Genomic DNA, 15,813 nt, shown 5'->3' on the forward strand with positions numbered 1-15,813 from the left:
GCTGTCCCTGAGCTTTGGTGCTCAGGACCAGCACTCTACCACTTGAGCCACAGCTCTACTTCCAGATTGTTTGTTGTTGTTCTTGTTCTTACTGTTTTTTGGTGTTCAGTTGGAGATAAAAGTCTCACAGACTTTCCTGCCAGGGCTGGCTTTGAACATGAGCCTCGTATCTCAGCCTCGTGATAGCTAGGATTACAGGCCTGAGCCATCAGCACCTGGCTGTGTTTGTCCTAAGCATTTGTTTGCATGTAATTTGTGCCAGATGATCAAAGGGCATGCATGTTGGGTGGAAAAAAGGAAGAGAGGGAAGAGATGTCACATAACAGCATGCTACATTACCACTGCAGCTAACAAGCCCAGTCTCACTGGCAGACTCTAAGTCTCAGTTAGAAAACTGCATCTCCAAGTCACCCACCAGATATTCATGAACAGGGGATGTACCACCTACTGCCAGCCAACCAAGGTTGGGAGCTACTCAGAGGTGTTTGTTTCCCTGCCCTTATAGCTGCTATTCATAGGTACAGTGGACCATGGTGACCAAAGAGAACTGAATTATAGGCAAAATGCTAAGGTCAACAGATGGTAGATCTAATGGGAGGTAGACAGAGCACCAGCCACACCTACAAAACAGTGGTGCAGAGCAGAGACAGGGAAGGCATCCAGTACCCCAGCCATGTAGGTCAGTCCCATTTCTGCCTCTGTCAATAAGAGAAAGATGTGTGCAACACTTTCCAATACACATGGTGCCTAATATGCTCTAGAAACCTGAGGGTAAAACTCACATGCCTCCTTCTCTGTGTGGTCCTTGGGAATGGGACAATATAAAGGCAATTCATCCATCAGTGCCAGATGTGCCACTAATGATGACACATTATTATTATATGTCATTATTGGGAGGTGGAGGTAATTAAGGTAGAATGAAGCCCCTTAATGGGATAGTATCTTTTTCTTTCCCTCTCCCCTCTATACCCCTATCCCTTTCCCTGTCTCTTGTATTATCATTTTAGTTTGATTTGTCCTGACTCTTTTTTTTTGGGGGGGGAGTCCTGTCGTGGGGCCTGAACTCTGGGCCTGGGCATTGTCCTTCAGCTCTTCAGCTCAAGGCTAGAGCTCTACCACTTGAGCCACAGTGCCACTTCCAGCTTTTTTCATTTTTGCTTATGTGGTGCCGAGGAATCAAACCCAGGGCCTCATGCATGCAAGGGAAGCGCTCTACCACTGAGCCACCTTCCCAGCCCCTGTCCTGACTCTTACAATTGATTTTCTCACTAGGTGTAAATATATATAATCTCCTTTTCTGTATCATCATACTCTTCTCTAACCAAAAGTAAAGGAGTATTTAGATGGGGGAATACATATCTGTGGTTTAAAATCTCTGATTTAAAGTCTAAGCAATTGTAGGGTTTTGTGTTTCTTTTTGATTTTATATTTTGTTTTGTTATTTTGACTTTGGTGCTTTGATTCCTTTTCGTTTCATTTTGTATTGGTCCATACTGGTTCTTACAAATGAATTACTCATCAGTTTCAAATACACAAATTCACATCTTTTTCTTCACCATAATACCCTTCTCCACCCAAAATTAAAGGTGTGTTTAGATAGAGGAATACATACAACTGACTTAGGCTTTTTAGAGTGGGCAATGTTAGTGTTAAGGAGTCTGATGAATTGACTCTCAGCCTTATTTTCTTCAGTAGTGTAGACCACAAGTTCTCTCTCCCTTATCTGTCTCCTCCTTGGCAATCATTCCCTAACCTCCTTTTCTGCCCTTTTCATCAAACTTCTCTATGACATTAGATTTCTCTGACCCATACATAGATCTCTCTGAAAAACTACTCTCCAACCCTCCCCTGCCAACAACCTATGAGCCTGACTCATAGACAAGTGTTAACATCTCTACCTCCCACAACTAAACTCTAATCTTACACTTAATGGTCTCAACAAAATCTGATCCCAGATAAGCAAATCCCAACACAATAGCAAGCCATTGTCTGGCTAATCAACTGAGAACAACCTGTTAGGAAGACTACAGTCCTCTACAAAGTTAAAACCAAAAGGGTTTCAAATGAGCAGAACAAGCCACAGAAATACAAGAAAAATGGTAAGTTAAAAGTTTAATTCCCATAAAAAATAACCAGACAATAACGGAGACAATCAAAGACCTAGAAGACAGTTCTCAAGCTGCAGAAAGAAAAAAAAAAAACCTCTGCTGATAGCCAGGCACTAGGGCTCATAGTTATAATCCTAGCTAGTCAGGAAACAGATCTGAGGATCACAGTTTAGTTATCCCTGGAGGAAAGTCTGTGAATTTCATATATCTAATAAACTACTTAAAAAAAAAATCCAAGTGGTACTGTGGCTCAAGAATTAGAACACTAGCCTTGAGCACAAAGAAGCTCAGGGACAGCACCAAGGCCCTGAATTCAAATTCCAGGACTAGCAAAAAAAAAAAAAATATGCTGATACACTGGGCGCTGGTGGCTCACGCTTGTAATCCTACCTACTCAGGAGGCTGAGATCTGAGGATGGAGGTTCAAAGCCAGCCCGGGCAGGAAAGTCCGTGAGACTCTTATCTCCAATAAAAACCCATTAGAAAACAAGAAGTGGCGCTGTGGCTCAAGAGGTAGAGCACACGCCTTGAACTGAAGAGTGCAGGGACAGCACCCAAGCCCAGAATTCAAGCCCCATGACAGACCAAAAAAAAAAAAAAGCTTATAAATGTTTTCTCTCATATGTGGAAGCTAGATCTAAAATACACCAGGACATGGTAAATTTTATAGGACTCTAGGCATTCACGCACAATGAGACCAAAGGATGACACTCTCAGAGGAGAAACACAAAGGTCAAATACCTCTGTGCCTATGATCATATAAAATTATATTTTAAAGTCTTTATATTGAAATTATTTAAATATATTAAAATTTTCTGTAACACACTCAGTTGAGCTATGCCCCAGGCCAAAGGCATTTTTGTTTGCTTATCTGTTGTTTTTTCAGTAATGGTGATTGAACTCTGGTCTTCTCATTTTATAAATGTTGTAGCCCTAGTCTTTTTTTTTAATACCACCTCACTATATAGCTCAGGCTGGCCTTAAATTCATGTTCTTCCCATCTTTTCCATTTTCTGGGATTATCAATTCTGTGAGGCATTTCTTCCAACTTTGAGTTCATGAAGACACTTTTATTATATTCTCTACTTGTTTTAGGATTTCTCTTTAAGTAGTCTTTTTTATATAATTTTATTGTAAAAATACTGTACAAAGGGGTTACAGTTACACGAGTAGGGTAATGAGTACATTTCCTATCGAGCATTGTTACCTCCTCCTTTGATTTTCCCCTACCATCTCTTCCCTCCCACCTCCCCAACTCCTCCCTCCCCCCCCCAACATAGTAAAGTTCATTTTCAACATAGGGTCCTGTATATCTCATCGTCACAATGGGTCAACCTGCATCCCCATTTAAGCATTCTGCTATACCCCTTCCTTTCCCCAAATCACAAAAATGTATAAACAAGATGCAGAACACCAGAATCAACTACAGTGAAACCAGGGGTTATACCATGGAGGAAGAACTTACAAAAGAAACAAAAGAATCACATAGTGCATGATAAGTAGATTTAAAACAATAGCAAGCAAGGAAGAAAAAAAAACCTTGTGTCCCTGTCTTGGGGTACATTTCGGTTAACACCATCTCATATGGTCATATGTACATAGCCTTTGACCTTCTCTGCTTGTCCTAGACATGTACTAGTCATTGCAAGCAAGGGAAACCTTGGGACCTATGTTTCTTTGGGCCTGGCTGACTTCACTTAATATAATTTTTTCCAAGTCTTTCCATTTCCTAACAAATGGGGCAATGTCATTCTTTCTGATGGAGGCATAGAATTCCAAATGGGATTGCATGAAACTGCAGAGCTTCTGCAAGGCAAAGGACATAGCTAGCAAGATCAATAGAAAGCCCACGGACTGGGAGAAGATCTTCACTAGCCATGCAACAGACAAGGGTCTCATTTATAAACCATCCTGAGAATTCAAAAGGCTAAATCCCCCAACAACAAATCCTCAAAGAAACAACTGCCCCATTAATAAGTGGGCTAAAGACTTAAAGAGAGACTTCTCTGAGGAGGAAATAAGAATGGCCAATAGACAAATGAAGAAATGCGCAACTTCTCTAGCCATAAAAGAAATGCAAATCAAGACAACATTGAAATTCCACCTCACCCCAGTCAGAATGGCTATAATCAAGAAATCTAGTAACAGCAGATGTTGGAGGGGATGTGGCCAAAAGGGAATCCTACTGCATTGTTGGTGGGAGTGTAAACTTGTTCAACCACTTTGGAAAGCAGTATGGAGGTTCCTCAAAAGATTCCACATAGAGTTCCCTATGACCCAGCAATCCCAAAGCTACCAGCACAACCATGTTTATGGCAGAATTATTCACCATAGCTAAGATATGGAACCAACCCTGACACCCCTCAGTAGATAAATGGATTTAAGCAGTCTCTAATTTATCTCTAATCTATTTAGTAGGTGGCAAGAGGTAGACTCCTATTTCTCTTATTTGAGAGATAAACCTTTCAAGATCAGTATCACTTCTTGAATAATTCCCTTACTTCTCACTAGTTTGTCCTCCTACCTTTGTTACATAGTTTCCCAATTTTTGCTGATTAATTGGAGATAAGGGTCTCCAATTATTCTTAACTGGCTAGCTTTGAAATGCTAGCTTTGAAATACCTAGCTCTCAGCTTCCTGAAGCTAAGATTATAGGCATGGGCCACTAGTTGATATTGGAGATTTCTTTTGTTTTTTGGTGCAGCTAATGGGGCTCAAACTCAGAGCTTGGGCACTGTCCTGGAGAAGTTTTGCTCATGGCTATCACTCTACCACCTCAGTCAGAGATTTACCTTTGGCTTTTTGATGGTTATTTGGAGATAAGAGTCTGATGGGCTTTCCTGGCCAGGATGCTTTGAGTGATCCTCAGATCCATCCTCCTACATGCTAGGATTACAAGTATGAGCCACTGGTGTCCAAAGAATTGTTCATTTTTCTTCAAGGCTGCACTTTTCTAGAGAATGATGTGAAAATCCCAAACTCCTAGCACGACTGCAAATTTCTTACCTTACAGTTGTCAGTTTTGATTTTCTGTGCCTTAGTGCTGTAGTTAGTTGCATAAAGTTCACCAATGTATGTATTCCTAGTGAGCTTTTCTGTTCATATAGAAACATTTAGTACTAGCTATTCAGGAGGCTGAGATCTGAAGATTGAAGTTCAAAACCAGCTGGGGCAGGAAAGTCCAGAAGACTCTATCTCCATTTAACTACCAAAAAGGTAGACATACAGCTGTGGCTCAAGTGACTGAGCACTAGTCTTGAGCAAAAAACACTCAGGGACAGTGATCAGGCCCTGAGTTCAAGCCCCAACACTTGATTCGTTTATTAAAGGGTGGTTCGGATTAACTGGGATTTGAGACTGGGAGGTGGTTCTGTGGTTACACCACGAGGGTGGTTGTGCCGGGGTGGGTAGGGCTGCTCAGGTATAAAACCATGCATCCTCCACAGATCTTCTTGTGAAGTGAGCCTTGCTGTCTTCATCGGGATCAGAACTTTGTTGGTGGAAGACCACTCTCATTGACCATTCCAACCAAGAAAGTCTTGGCTCTGCCATCTTGCTTTGCTTGCCAGGGCCTATTCTTGGATGAAACTCCCTAACCTACAGGCTCAGTGCACTGGAAATACAGTGGAGTCACTCTGATCAGTCAGTCAGGCTTTGAGGATACTCTCTCATTTGTGTGAAGATTCAAGCCTGCCTCCCAGAAAGAAAGCATTAAAAAAAAGGGGGGGGCAGGAGGTGGATGGGGAACAACTCTGAATATTCTCAGGAATCTGGACAACATTCAGAGCTTGGGAGTTTACAGCTGAGTACATTGCAGCCATGAAGTCTGGTCACTCTGGTACCCAGAACCCAAGATGTACTATCATGACATTCCATCCAAGCATGGAAGAATTTGCAGATTTCAACAAATATATTGCTTACATGGAATCCCAAGGCGCACATCGAACTGGGAGAGCCAAGGTAATTCCCCCTAAGGAGTGGAGAGCCACACGGTCCTATGACAACATCAACGACATCTTGATCGCAACTCCCCTGCAGCAGATGGTCTGCGGAAGGACAGGTGTGTTTACCCAATATCACAAGAAGAAGAAAGCCATGACAGTGGGTCAGTACCACCGTTTGGCAAACAGTGGAGACTATCGCACCCTACCCCACTTTTGAAGATTTGGAGCAAAAGTACTGGAAGAACCTCATATATGGTTCACCACCTATTTATGGTGCTGACGTCAATGGCTCCCTGTTTGATGAAAGCACGAAGTCCTGGAACACCAGCCACCTGGGGACCACCCAGGACCTGCTGGAGCAGGAATGTGGAGTCCTGATCCAGGGGGTGAACACACCCTACCTATACTTCAGCATGTGGAAACCACCTTCTCTTGGCACACGGAGGACATGGACCTGTACAGCATCAACTATGTGCATTTTGGAGCCCCCAAGACGTGGTATGCTGTGCCACCCGAGCACGGCACACGCCTGGAATGCCTAGCATGGGAGCTCTTTCCAGACAGTGCAAGAGGCGGCAAGGCCTTCCTGCGGCACAAGGTAGCCCTGATCTCGCCCCGCGAGCTCCAGGATAGTGGCATCCCTTTCAGTCAAATGACCCTACGGGTACCCTGCTGGCTTCAACCACGGCTTCCACTGCGCTGAGGCCATCAACTTTGCCACCCTGTGGTGGATCGATTATGGCAAAGTGGCCTCCCAGTGCTGCCGCAGGGAGGCCAGGGTCAGCTTCTCCATGGATGTCTTTGTGCGTATCCTGCAGCCCGAACAGTACCAGCAATGGAAACGAGGGCAAGACCGGGAGTTGGTGGACCGAGCAGAACCCGCAGGGCCTGCTAGGCTGCAATCAACTCCAGGGCCAGAGCCCACGCCTGGGCTGGAGCCGATTGATGCAGACGCCCAAGCAGAATCTGATGCCCAGGCCCAAGTTGGTGCCCAGGCCCAAATTGAGGCCCAAGATCAAGCCAATGCACAGGCCCGAGTTGAGGCCCAAGATCAAGCCAATGCACAGGCCCGAGTTGAGGTCCAAGATCAAGCCAATGCACCGGCCCGAGTTGAGGTCCAAGATCAAGCCAATGCACCGGCCCGAGTTGAGGCCTAGGAACAAGCCAGGCCCAGATCAGAGCCAACACCCAGGCCCGAGTGGATGCCCAGGCCGGACCCGACCCCTGTTAGGGAATAACGGCTTGTGAGAGACCAGAACAGGGTCCGGGGTCCCCTCAGCATGGGGCGGAGGCCTGTGGAATTGTTCCACAACTCCAGGTGGGAAGTCCTCAAGAGCTCTTCCAGGCTCCCCCTGCCACCATGATGGTGCCCTGCCCCCCTCTCTGCCACATTCCTGCCACGAGTCCTCCCAGAAAACATAAGCATCAGGAGCCCTCCCTGCGGTGCCAGCCAAGAGATGCCCAGGAGCCCAGCCCGGACCCTCCCTCCAGCCATGAATGCCTGAACCCCTGAGCCCCATGACAGCGTGAGGCTGGGGGATTCTCTGGGGCACTGTGCCATCCTCTTCGAACCTCGGCACCACCTGAGAGCTGACCCTTAACCCCAGACCGAAGCACAATTCTGGCTGGGATACCAACCACAAAGTGCCAAGGGTACTTTTTCCTCCCAAGAACTAATTTATCTTTGGGGTTACCTAATGCCTCCCCACACTGACAGTGCACCTCCCAGGGACTACTGGGGTGGACCCCGGGCCAGGATGCCATGGTGATGCCCTGCCCCCACAGGAAGTGGCCCTCCCCTCAGGAACTCGCAGCCCACCCTGAACACAGATGAGCCTGTCCCGGCAGTGGTGTCCTCCAACCATTCACCTTTCCCCTGCCACCCTCGGGACTCTTCCCCTGCAGGGCTACGGGCCCTGCTCTCACAATCGCTGGGACCACATCGGGTGATGCTGAGACTCTTAACTGGACGTCCTTATCCCCAAGTTGCCTCTGAGTCATTGACCCTGGCTTCTGCTGACCGGACTACCGCCCCAGAGGCGCAGGAACAAGGCGTGGTCCTACGATTATAGCCTACCCTGCTCCCCAGGCCACCACCAACCACTGACTGCTCAGATACAAACTAGAACTTTTGATCAACTGAGATTGGAAGTCGAATTTTTTAACTCAATATTACTTTGTAGTGTTATTGATGTTTAATAAATGTGTTAAATCTGTAACATACATTAAAATCAGAGTTCAAAATGGTGGGACAAAGGGTGAACCAATTCAGCAGAGATACAATGTTGGAGGTTTATAACTTGGGGACGAGGGGGTTTGGGAGAAGAAAAAGTGGGAAAAAATGAGGGAAGGGTTAACACTATTCAAAAAGAAATGTACCCATTACCTGACTTACATAACTGTAATACCTCTGTAGATCACCTATACAATAAAATTTAAATTGAAAAAAATCAGAGTTAAGTTGATTCTGGTAGCTCACACCTATAATCCTAGTACTCAAGAAGCTGAGTTCTGGAGGATTATGATTTGAAACCAACCTGGACAGGAATGTCTGAAGACTCCATTTCCCATTAACCAGCAACAAACTGGGCTGGAGGTATAAAGCTAGCTGTGAACAAGAAAAGCTCCCTACTCTCATGAGACCTTGAGTTCAAACCCAGTACGAACACACACACACACACACACACACACACACACACACACACACACAGCGCAGAATTAGACAAGAAATATATTTAGGCATAGTGCTTTAGAAAGGTTGAAGAATAAGAGACTGGGCAAAACTATTCCAAGAAAAATACAAACAAAAGAAACCAGAAGTCAATGGATCAAAGAAATTAGAACTCAGACCAAAGCTACATAGTCCTTTATGTCATATAAAGGTAAATTTTGTAATGCAAATATAGAAGTCATGAATATCTTTCCAAGGATGAAGGCCCTTGATGGGATTAGAATCTTTTTCTCTCCCTCTCCTCCCTCTCCCCCTTTTCCTCTCTCTCTTTTTTCTCTCTCTTTCTCCCTCTCTCAATATCCACCAGGAAAGGCCACATAAGGAGACACTAAGCTAGCTGTCTCCTCTTTCGGGCAGGAGGAGAATTCTCTCCAGAAACCATATCTAGTTGTCTCCAGCCTCTTGAACTGGGACTTCCCAGCCTCCAGAAAGGTAAATAAGTATCTGTTCTTCAAGCAGCCCTGTCTCTCACGTTTTGCTGGTTAAGGCAACATCGTGCAAAGTAGAGTAGTGCTGGTAAAAACTACATGAAGAAAAGCCTGTTAAGTCTGCTGAGCTGCAATGTCACCTCAGGGTCACTATCCTTGGTAACTAGGGATTATTACAACTAGCCTACCAAAAAAAGACATTAGAAACACAAAAACCAAATGCAATCTATAACCCTCATTTGGATCTTGGACTCTTATTTAAGGACAATGGGGGTAAATCTGAATATCAATTAACATATCAAGTGAACTTAAAAGAATTGTGTTCATCTTGTTAAGTTGAAGAAATGTGTTTCTTTGGGAAATGATCTTATGTTTTTAGAGATGAAGATTCACATAGAGGTGCAAAGTTATGATGCCTGTATTTAATTGAAAATGCTTGAGTAAATATGATGAAATATGAATACTAGGTGCTAGTTTATAGAGCTATTTATATTTCTCTACTTTTCTACATTTGAGAAGTTCCATAATAAAATCTTTACAACGTTTTTAAGAAGTTTTTCAATATATAAAAAATATCAGAAAGGTAGGCAGCATAAGTGGTTCACTTATTTTGTTATACTGAACCCTAGTTCATTTATTTTTAATTAAGTTTTCCTGGGGCCACTGGAGTTTGGACTCAGGGCCTTGCACTTGCCATGCAGGTGCCTTATCAACTGAGCCACATGCCCAGCCCTGCTTTTTTTTTTTTGGGTCCGGTCGTGGGGCCTGAACTCTGGGCCTGGGCGCTGTCCCTCAGCTCTTCAGCTCAAGGCTAGCACTCTACCGCTTGAGCCACAGCGCCACTTCCGGCTTTTTTCTTTTTGCTTATGTGGTGCTGAGGAATCGAACCCAGGGCCTCAAGCATGCAAGGCAAGCGCTCTACCACTGAGCCACCTTCCCAGCCCCCAGCCCTGCTTTTAATTGAAGTTTTATTGAGATAATTTTAGATTCACAAGCAGTTATATGAAATTATACAGAGCTTCCCTGGATATTCTTTAGCCAGTTTTTACCAGTGGCAATAACATTTTCCACTTTAGTTCCTTCTAAAAGCTGTAAAGCTTTGCTTTCGCATTTGATTTGATAATCAATAATCCTATTCATTTAAAAGATTTTTTCACTGACTTTATTTTTTCCTGCTGGTTTTAAATGCTCTTTATCACATAACCAGTGTGTGTGTGTGTGTTTGTGTGTGTGTGTGTGTTTGTGTGTGTGTGTGTGTGTGTGTGCGCGCGCGCGCATGTGCATGTACTATGGGGAGGGGAGAGTTTGATAAAAGTAGAACCCTATTCTACTTCAAAGCTTTCTCCCTGTTCATTATTCCCCTGTATAGTTTTGAGAAACAGTTTACTAAGCAACACCAAAAGCACTGTTTGGATTTTGAATGGAAAAACAAAGTATTATTTAGTGATAAATTTGCATACCAATAACACCGAAACAGAAAACATCCTGAATAGAGGAAATCCTACATAGGAAACATCTGGACTGGGCTGCTATTAATCACTCACCCAAGATTGTGAAAACTGCTCACAGAGAGTCCAGCCAGCTTGGAATTGACCTTTTTGCCTGTTCTTGGTATGTTTCTCAGGATTCACAGTCCAGGGACAGGTATCCATGTTGGATGTCTGAATGAGAGTCTTTCTGTAGTTTATCAGTGCTCCACCTAAAAACCCAGGAATGCCTGAGTCCTCTCTTGCCGATCAGCACCAGTGGACTGCAAACACCAGCAAAGGGATGAATATACCACAGCACAAGGATCACAAGCATCTGATCACACCTAAACTAAACCTCTGCATTTTAGAAGCATTTAGGCCTTGGAGCGTAAGCATTTTCCCCAAGCGAGGGCTCTTTGTCTCTCTTCATAATCAAAATCTAAGATCAACTAGGAAGATGATGAGCAAAGAGAGAAAGGAGAAACAAGACCTCAAGGGAAAATTCTAGTCTGACTTAACCAACTCTTCCAGAAGATGTGGAAAAAAATAAATCAAGACGTATTTGAACCAGACATTAACTCTATAAATAAGCATCTGAATAGGATACCACCCAGGACTCTGTCTTTAGGAAAGGATATGCCATCTACCTAGTAAAATATCACTCAATGGACATTACAGATGCTGAGCAAACAGAATGGGAGGGGTAGCCCTCCCACTAGGATCCACCTCTTACAGGGTCTGCAGTCTCAGCACTGCCACACTGAGGACTAGGCTTCCACCAAGTGACCCCTGAAGGACAAACCACATACAAACTATAGTTCACCTGGTCAGCACAGATGCAACTTTTAAGCTTTTTTATTGGCATCTATATGTTGTATGAAGGAATTAGTTGTGACATTCCCACACATGCGCACAATATGCCTCATCAAACTCAGACTGTCCCTCACTTATCTCCTCCTTATTTCTCCAAACCATTTCAACATGTTTCACTGTTCCAATTTCATATGTGTACAAGAAGTACCTCTCCACTCACACTCCCCTATTTTACTTTCCTGTCATTTTTAGTATATATTAACAGAAAAAGGGGTTTACCATGGTATCTCAAATGTGCATATCTGAATCAAATTAATCACCTGTTGCTGTGTCTTTCTCCATCCCCCTACATCCTTCACACGTGTGGTGTGTGTGTGCGTGTGTCTGTGTGTGTGTTCAATGCACAGTTGGTCGAATGAAGGATGAAGAACGCACAGACACAGAGGCACAATTTTATAGCTTATTAGTCATGAATTCACCTACTCCACGAATTTCTTCTGTAATCTCAAGATCAATACTTGTGTCGTTTCTGAGGTCAATTCTGGACAGAGTACAAGGCAATCTGGGACATACAACATGCATGCATTCCCAGCTGGACCTGCTCCTTCTGCCTTGGAATTCCAAGCTCTCATACTAAAAATGAGTACCTTTATTATCTAGTGCTGTGTTTTTCACATTTTTTGTACTTTTTTCCCAAAGGGAATTTCACTGATTACAATATTCCTTAAGTATAGGCCAGAAGTGTTGTCTAGTGTTCCAAAGCATAAGAGATTGTATATTACAGAGATAATACTGTGTTGGTTAACATGTTCATAAATGAATTATACTGTTGTTGGCTATGTGTTTGCTGTTAATGAATCAATTAATTTATTAAAGTGTAAATTGATCAAGGTGTCTTTAAACAGAAACACACATAACGTAAGGTGGTGAAATGATTGGCTGATGAAATGTTGTGACTCACAGATATCTAACCCTGTTCTATCCCTTGGTTTAGTATTTCCTAATTCAGAATTTACAGTTATTTTTGTAGAAGGCAACGACTGCAAATAATGATAACCAACTCTACACTAACAGACAGCACTGTGTAGGGTGCTGGGAATGGAATGGATCAATAAGACACAAATAAGATCTTTTTCCACTTTGCAATGACTGATACCCATACTATTATCCCAAGGTCAATATTCAGTGAGAAGTGAAGACTAGCCTGGGAGCTGAAAGACCTGGGTTTAAGCCCGAATTCATCAGATTGAAATATTTCACGGTGTATCACCAAACTGAGCCTGACATTTAATTCTCCATCGTTAAATCAAGGGACTGTTTGCCCTCTAGGACAGAAGGCTTTACTCAGGGAGCAAAAATGTGCCCTTGGTGGGAACATAATATGAACAATCCTCCAGGAGTTGTGCAACTTAATGCAGAGACCCTGGCTCCAGTATTCCAGAGGCCCCATTTCTAAGAGATATGTTTGCATTTGGGTGTTTCCTTTATTTTTGCAAGTTTGGTTGGATCAGAGAAGATACTCTGCCTTCCTGCACTGCTGCAGAAAATTTTTTGGCCTTTGAGGTCCTAGAATGTGAAAACCCAAGCTAAAATTGCAGGCTACCTACTGAGGCCGCTTGCCTGGCTTCAATCTGACTTTACTGTCAACTTCTCCAACCTTCCACCAGATGGCTTTGACCTTTTCAGAGTTTCTCTTCCCCCTTGTTTAAAAAATGGGCATGCAACTACTGAAATTCTATGCTTCCAAATAGAACAGGCAACAGCAGGCACCGGATGTTCTCTTTGCACACATGGTGATTTAAATACCTGACACAAGCACCCCTCTCTCAGCCCAAGTGTGACTCCAATGTCAATTAATTTATGTTCAATTATTTATTCTGCCATAATGCCTTCTCCAATTACTGATAGATAATTGTATGAGAGGAAATGAAATCCAACATGCAGTGCTAATGTGAGCTTGTTCCACAGGCAAATCCCTGGCTTGGAAATACTTGCTGAGATGGGGCACAGGTGATTTAGTACAAGGAAAGCAGGGAGATGGGTCCCCCCTTTAATTAGCTCTTTAACTTATTTAATGATGCATCCTGGGTGTTGAAAGCTGTTATTGTTTAAGGGTTTAATGTGCCATGCGATTCAAGGAAAGGAGACTGAGAAGGAGAAATACAAAATGTTCTAGGGACTCAAGTTCTTGGTTAAAAAAACATTTTTTTAATCTGGTCAGCACCACACACAATCCTGCCCCTCCTCCTTTTTTTGGTCCTTTCCACATGAACAAGATATGACCAAGATCAGCTAGTTGGGAATATGTGAGAACTCAAAGATCACTTAATTCCACTCCCTGACCTTTACAAAGGTGGGGACAATGACCTTTAGGGCCACAGTCAGAACTAAATCTCAGGGCATCACGACAGCCAACTAGCGCCTTCCCACTAGGAAGAAACAGGTTTTAAATTTCCAAAAAGCCCAAGTCAACTGCAAGTCCTGGTGACAATGACCCACCTGGCCTGAGTAAAGGTTGGGGTACTATTTCCAGACACAGCTTCTTCCATGAAAGGAAATCCTGAGATTCTTCAGAGAAATGCAGAGCTAACATAACCACTGTCCCTGAGCAGGTAGCTGCTCCCCATCTCAATGTTCTCCTCCGTATAATGACATCGTCTATGAGTCTTAAAAGATACAGTCAAAGGCTGGGATGTAGTTCTGTGGTAAAGAATTTGCTTCACCTGCACAAGGCCCTAGATTCGATCCCCTACACCACAAGCAAAATCAACAATATACTCAATATGATGCAGTTATAAACAGCCCTGGCACGCAACAGTGCCCTTTGGATCCGGAGTTGTGCAGGAACAAGCAGCTGTGGATCGGAATTGGCTTTACAAAGGCATTGGTGACTCCGGAGCTGTGAGAGCTGGTGGCATGAGGGCAGTCTTGCTGGCCAAGTGACTGCCAGTCCTTCACCCTCTCCCTCACCCCAGGCAGCCTGGCACGAGGGCAGGACCTAACAGCTACCAACTAGGAAATCAAATCACCCCACCCCAAACAGCCTAGATGATTTAAAGGGAAAATACAGTGTTAATAACAAAATCTAGCTTTAACATTAACAGTTTTTTTTAATACTATTTAACAACAATCATCTAACAGTGCAGAACTCCTGCCCTCAGGCCCCCAGGGAGAAGTGGTGATTCCTACCCTCTGTCCCACAGGTAGGTGGAGTAAATTGAAAAACATTTCTACAAGAAGTTGAAATTAGCTGGGCACTGGTGGCTCACGCCTGTAATCCTAGCTACTCTCAGGAGGCTGAAAGCTGAGGACTGCAGTCTGAAGCCAGCCTGAGCAGGAAAGTCCATGAGACTCATCTCCAATTAACCACCAGAAAACCTGAAGTGGAGCTGTGGCTCAAAGTGGTAGATTGCTAGGGCAAAAGAGATTAGAGACAGCTCCCAGGCCCAGAATTCAAGCCCCATGATCCTCAAAAAAAAAAAGTTAAAATCTACTTTGAGTGTAAATTGCTATCCAAAGAGACAGAAATAACCAGAAGGAGAGTTTAATGTCAAACCTTTCTCTTTTCCCCCACTATAGGCCTGGTGGCTTCATTTTCTTTTGCTACCCAGCCCAAGGGGTCAACAATGTCTGTGAGGGTCTAGAGGAAGATTTTCTACAGTAGCCACAGACCTCTATACACAAGATGGGAGCTGACCTAAATGTGAATTTCAAAATAAACAACAAATATTTTCCTGTGTCTCAAAATATTGTCTGAGCATCTGTTATTGTTGATATTTGGCTTTGTTTTATTCCACTGCTGAATCTGGCAACACTACAAAGAAAGCCTGCTTCCCCTACTTGGCATGTAAGATGTAGGTAATTTAGGAATTTCTGTTTGGATGAGTCTGATCAGAGCTTATTTGAATTAAAAGGATACAAATCAGACCAGGGAAACAATAGCCCTGGGTTTCCCTGAGGAGAAATAGAATGGGCTTCCACAAGTCAGCATGTCTATCTCCTAAGACTGTGTCCTTGACCTCTCCCAACTCCATGTTCAGAGACGTAAGCCATTAAGGTTTCTTCGAATAGTGAAAGAATTATAAGGAACCTGGGGACGATCTGAGATTTCAGAGACTGTGAAATCTTTGTGAAAGCTTCTTTTTTTATGAGGTAATTTGAGACCAGGACATTCTCTCATTCCCAGGGAAAACTCTCTGTATTAATGAGCTCCTCCAAAAATTTCTACTGGGTATTATATTTGGACTAGGCTTTACTATCCCAGAACACTTTAGTATTGGAGATATATAAGGAGGCGTTTGCCAGCCTCATAAAACTATG

The 15,813-nt window shown here is 43.6% G+C and overlaps 1 protein-coding gene across 1 annotated transcript; it reads left to right on the forward strand.

Annotated features, from left to right (window-relative positions):
• Positions 1 to 5,927: 5,927 nt before the first annotated feature.
• On the forward strand, positions 5,928 to 7,209 carry LOC105981849 (lysine-specific demethylase 4D-like). The gene is given in 4 exon segments (XM_013011198.1): positions 5,928 to 6,262; positions 6,264 to 6,469; positions 6,472 to 6,706; positions 6,708 to 7,209. Coding segments are annotated over 4 exon segments (1,278 nt in total).
• The last annotated feature ends 8,604 nt before the right edge of the window (positions 7,210 to 15,813 follow it).

The sequence above is a fragment of the Dipodomys ordii genome, unplaced genomic scaffold (assembly GCF_000151885.1).
Source record: "Dipodomys ordii isolate 6190 unplaced genomic scaffold, Dord_2.0 Scaffold14, whole genome shotgun sequence".
NCBI lineage: Eukaryota > Metazoa > Chordata > Mammalia > Rodentia > Heteromyidae > Dipodomys > Dipodomys ordii.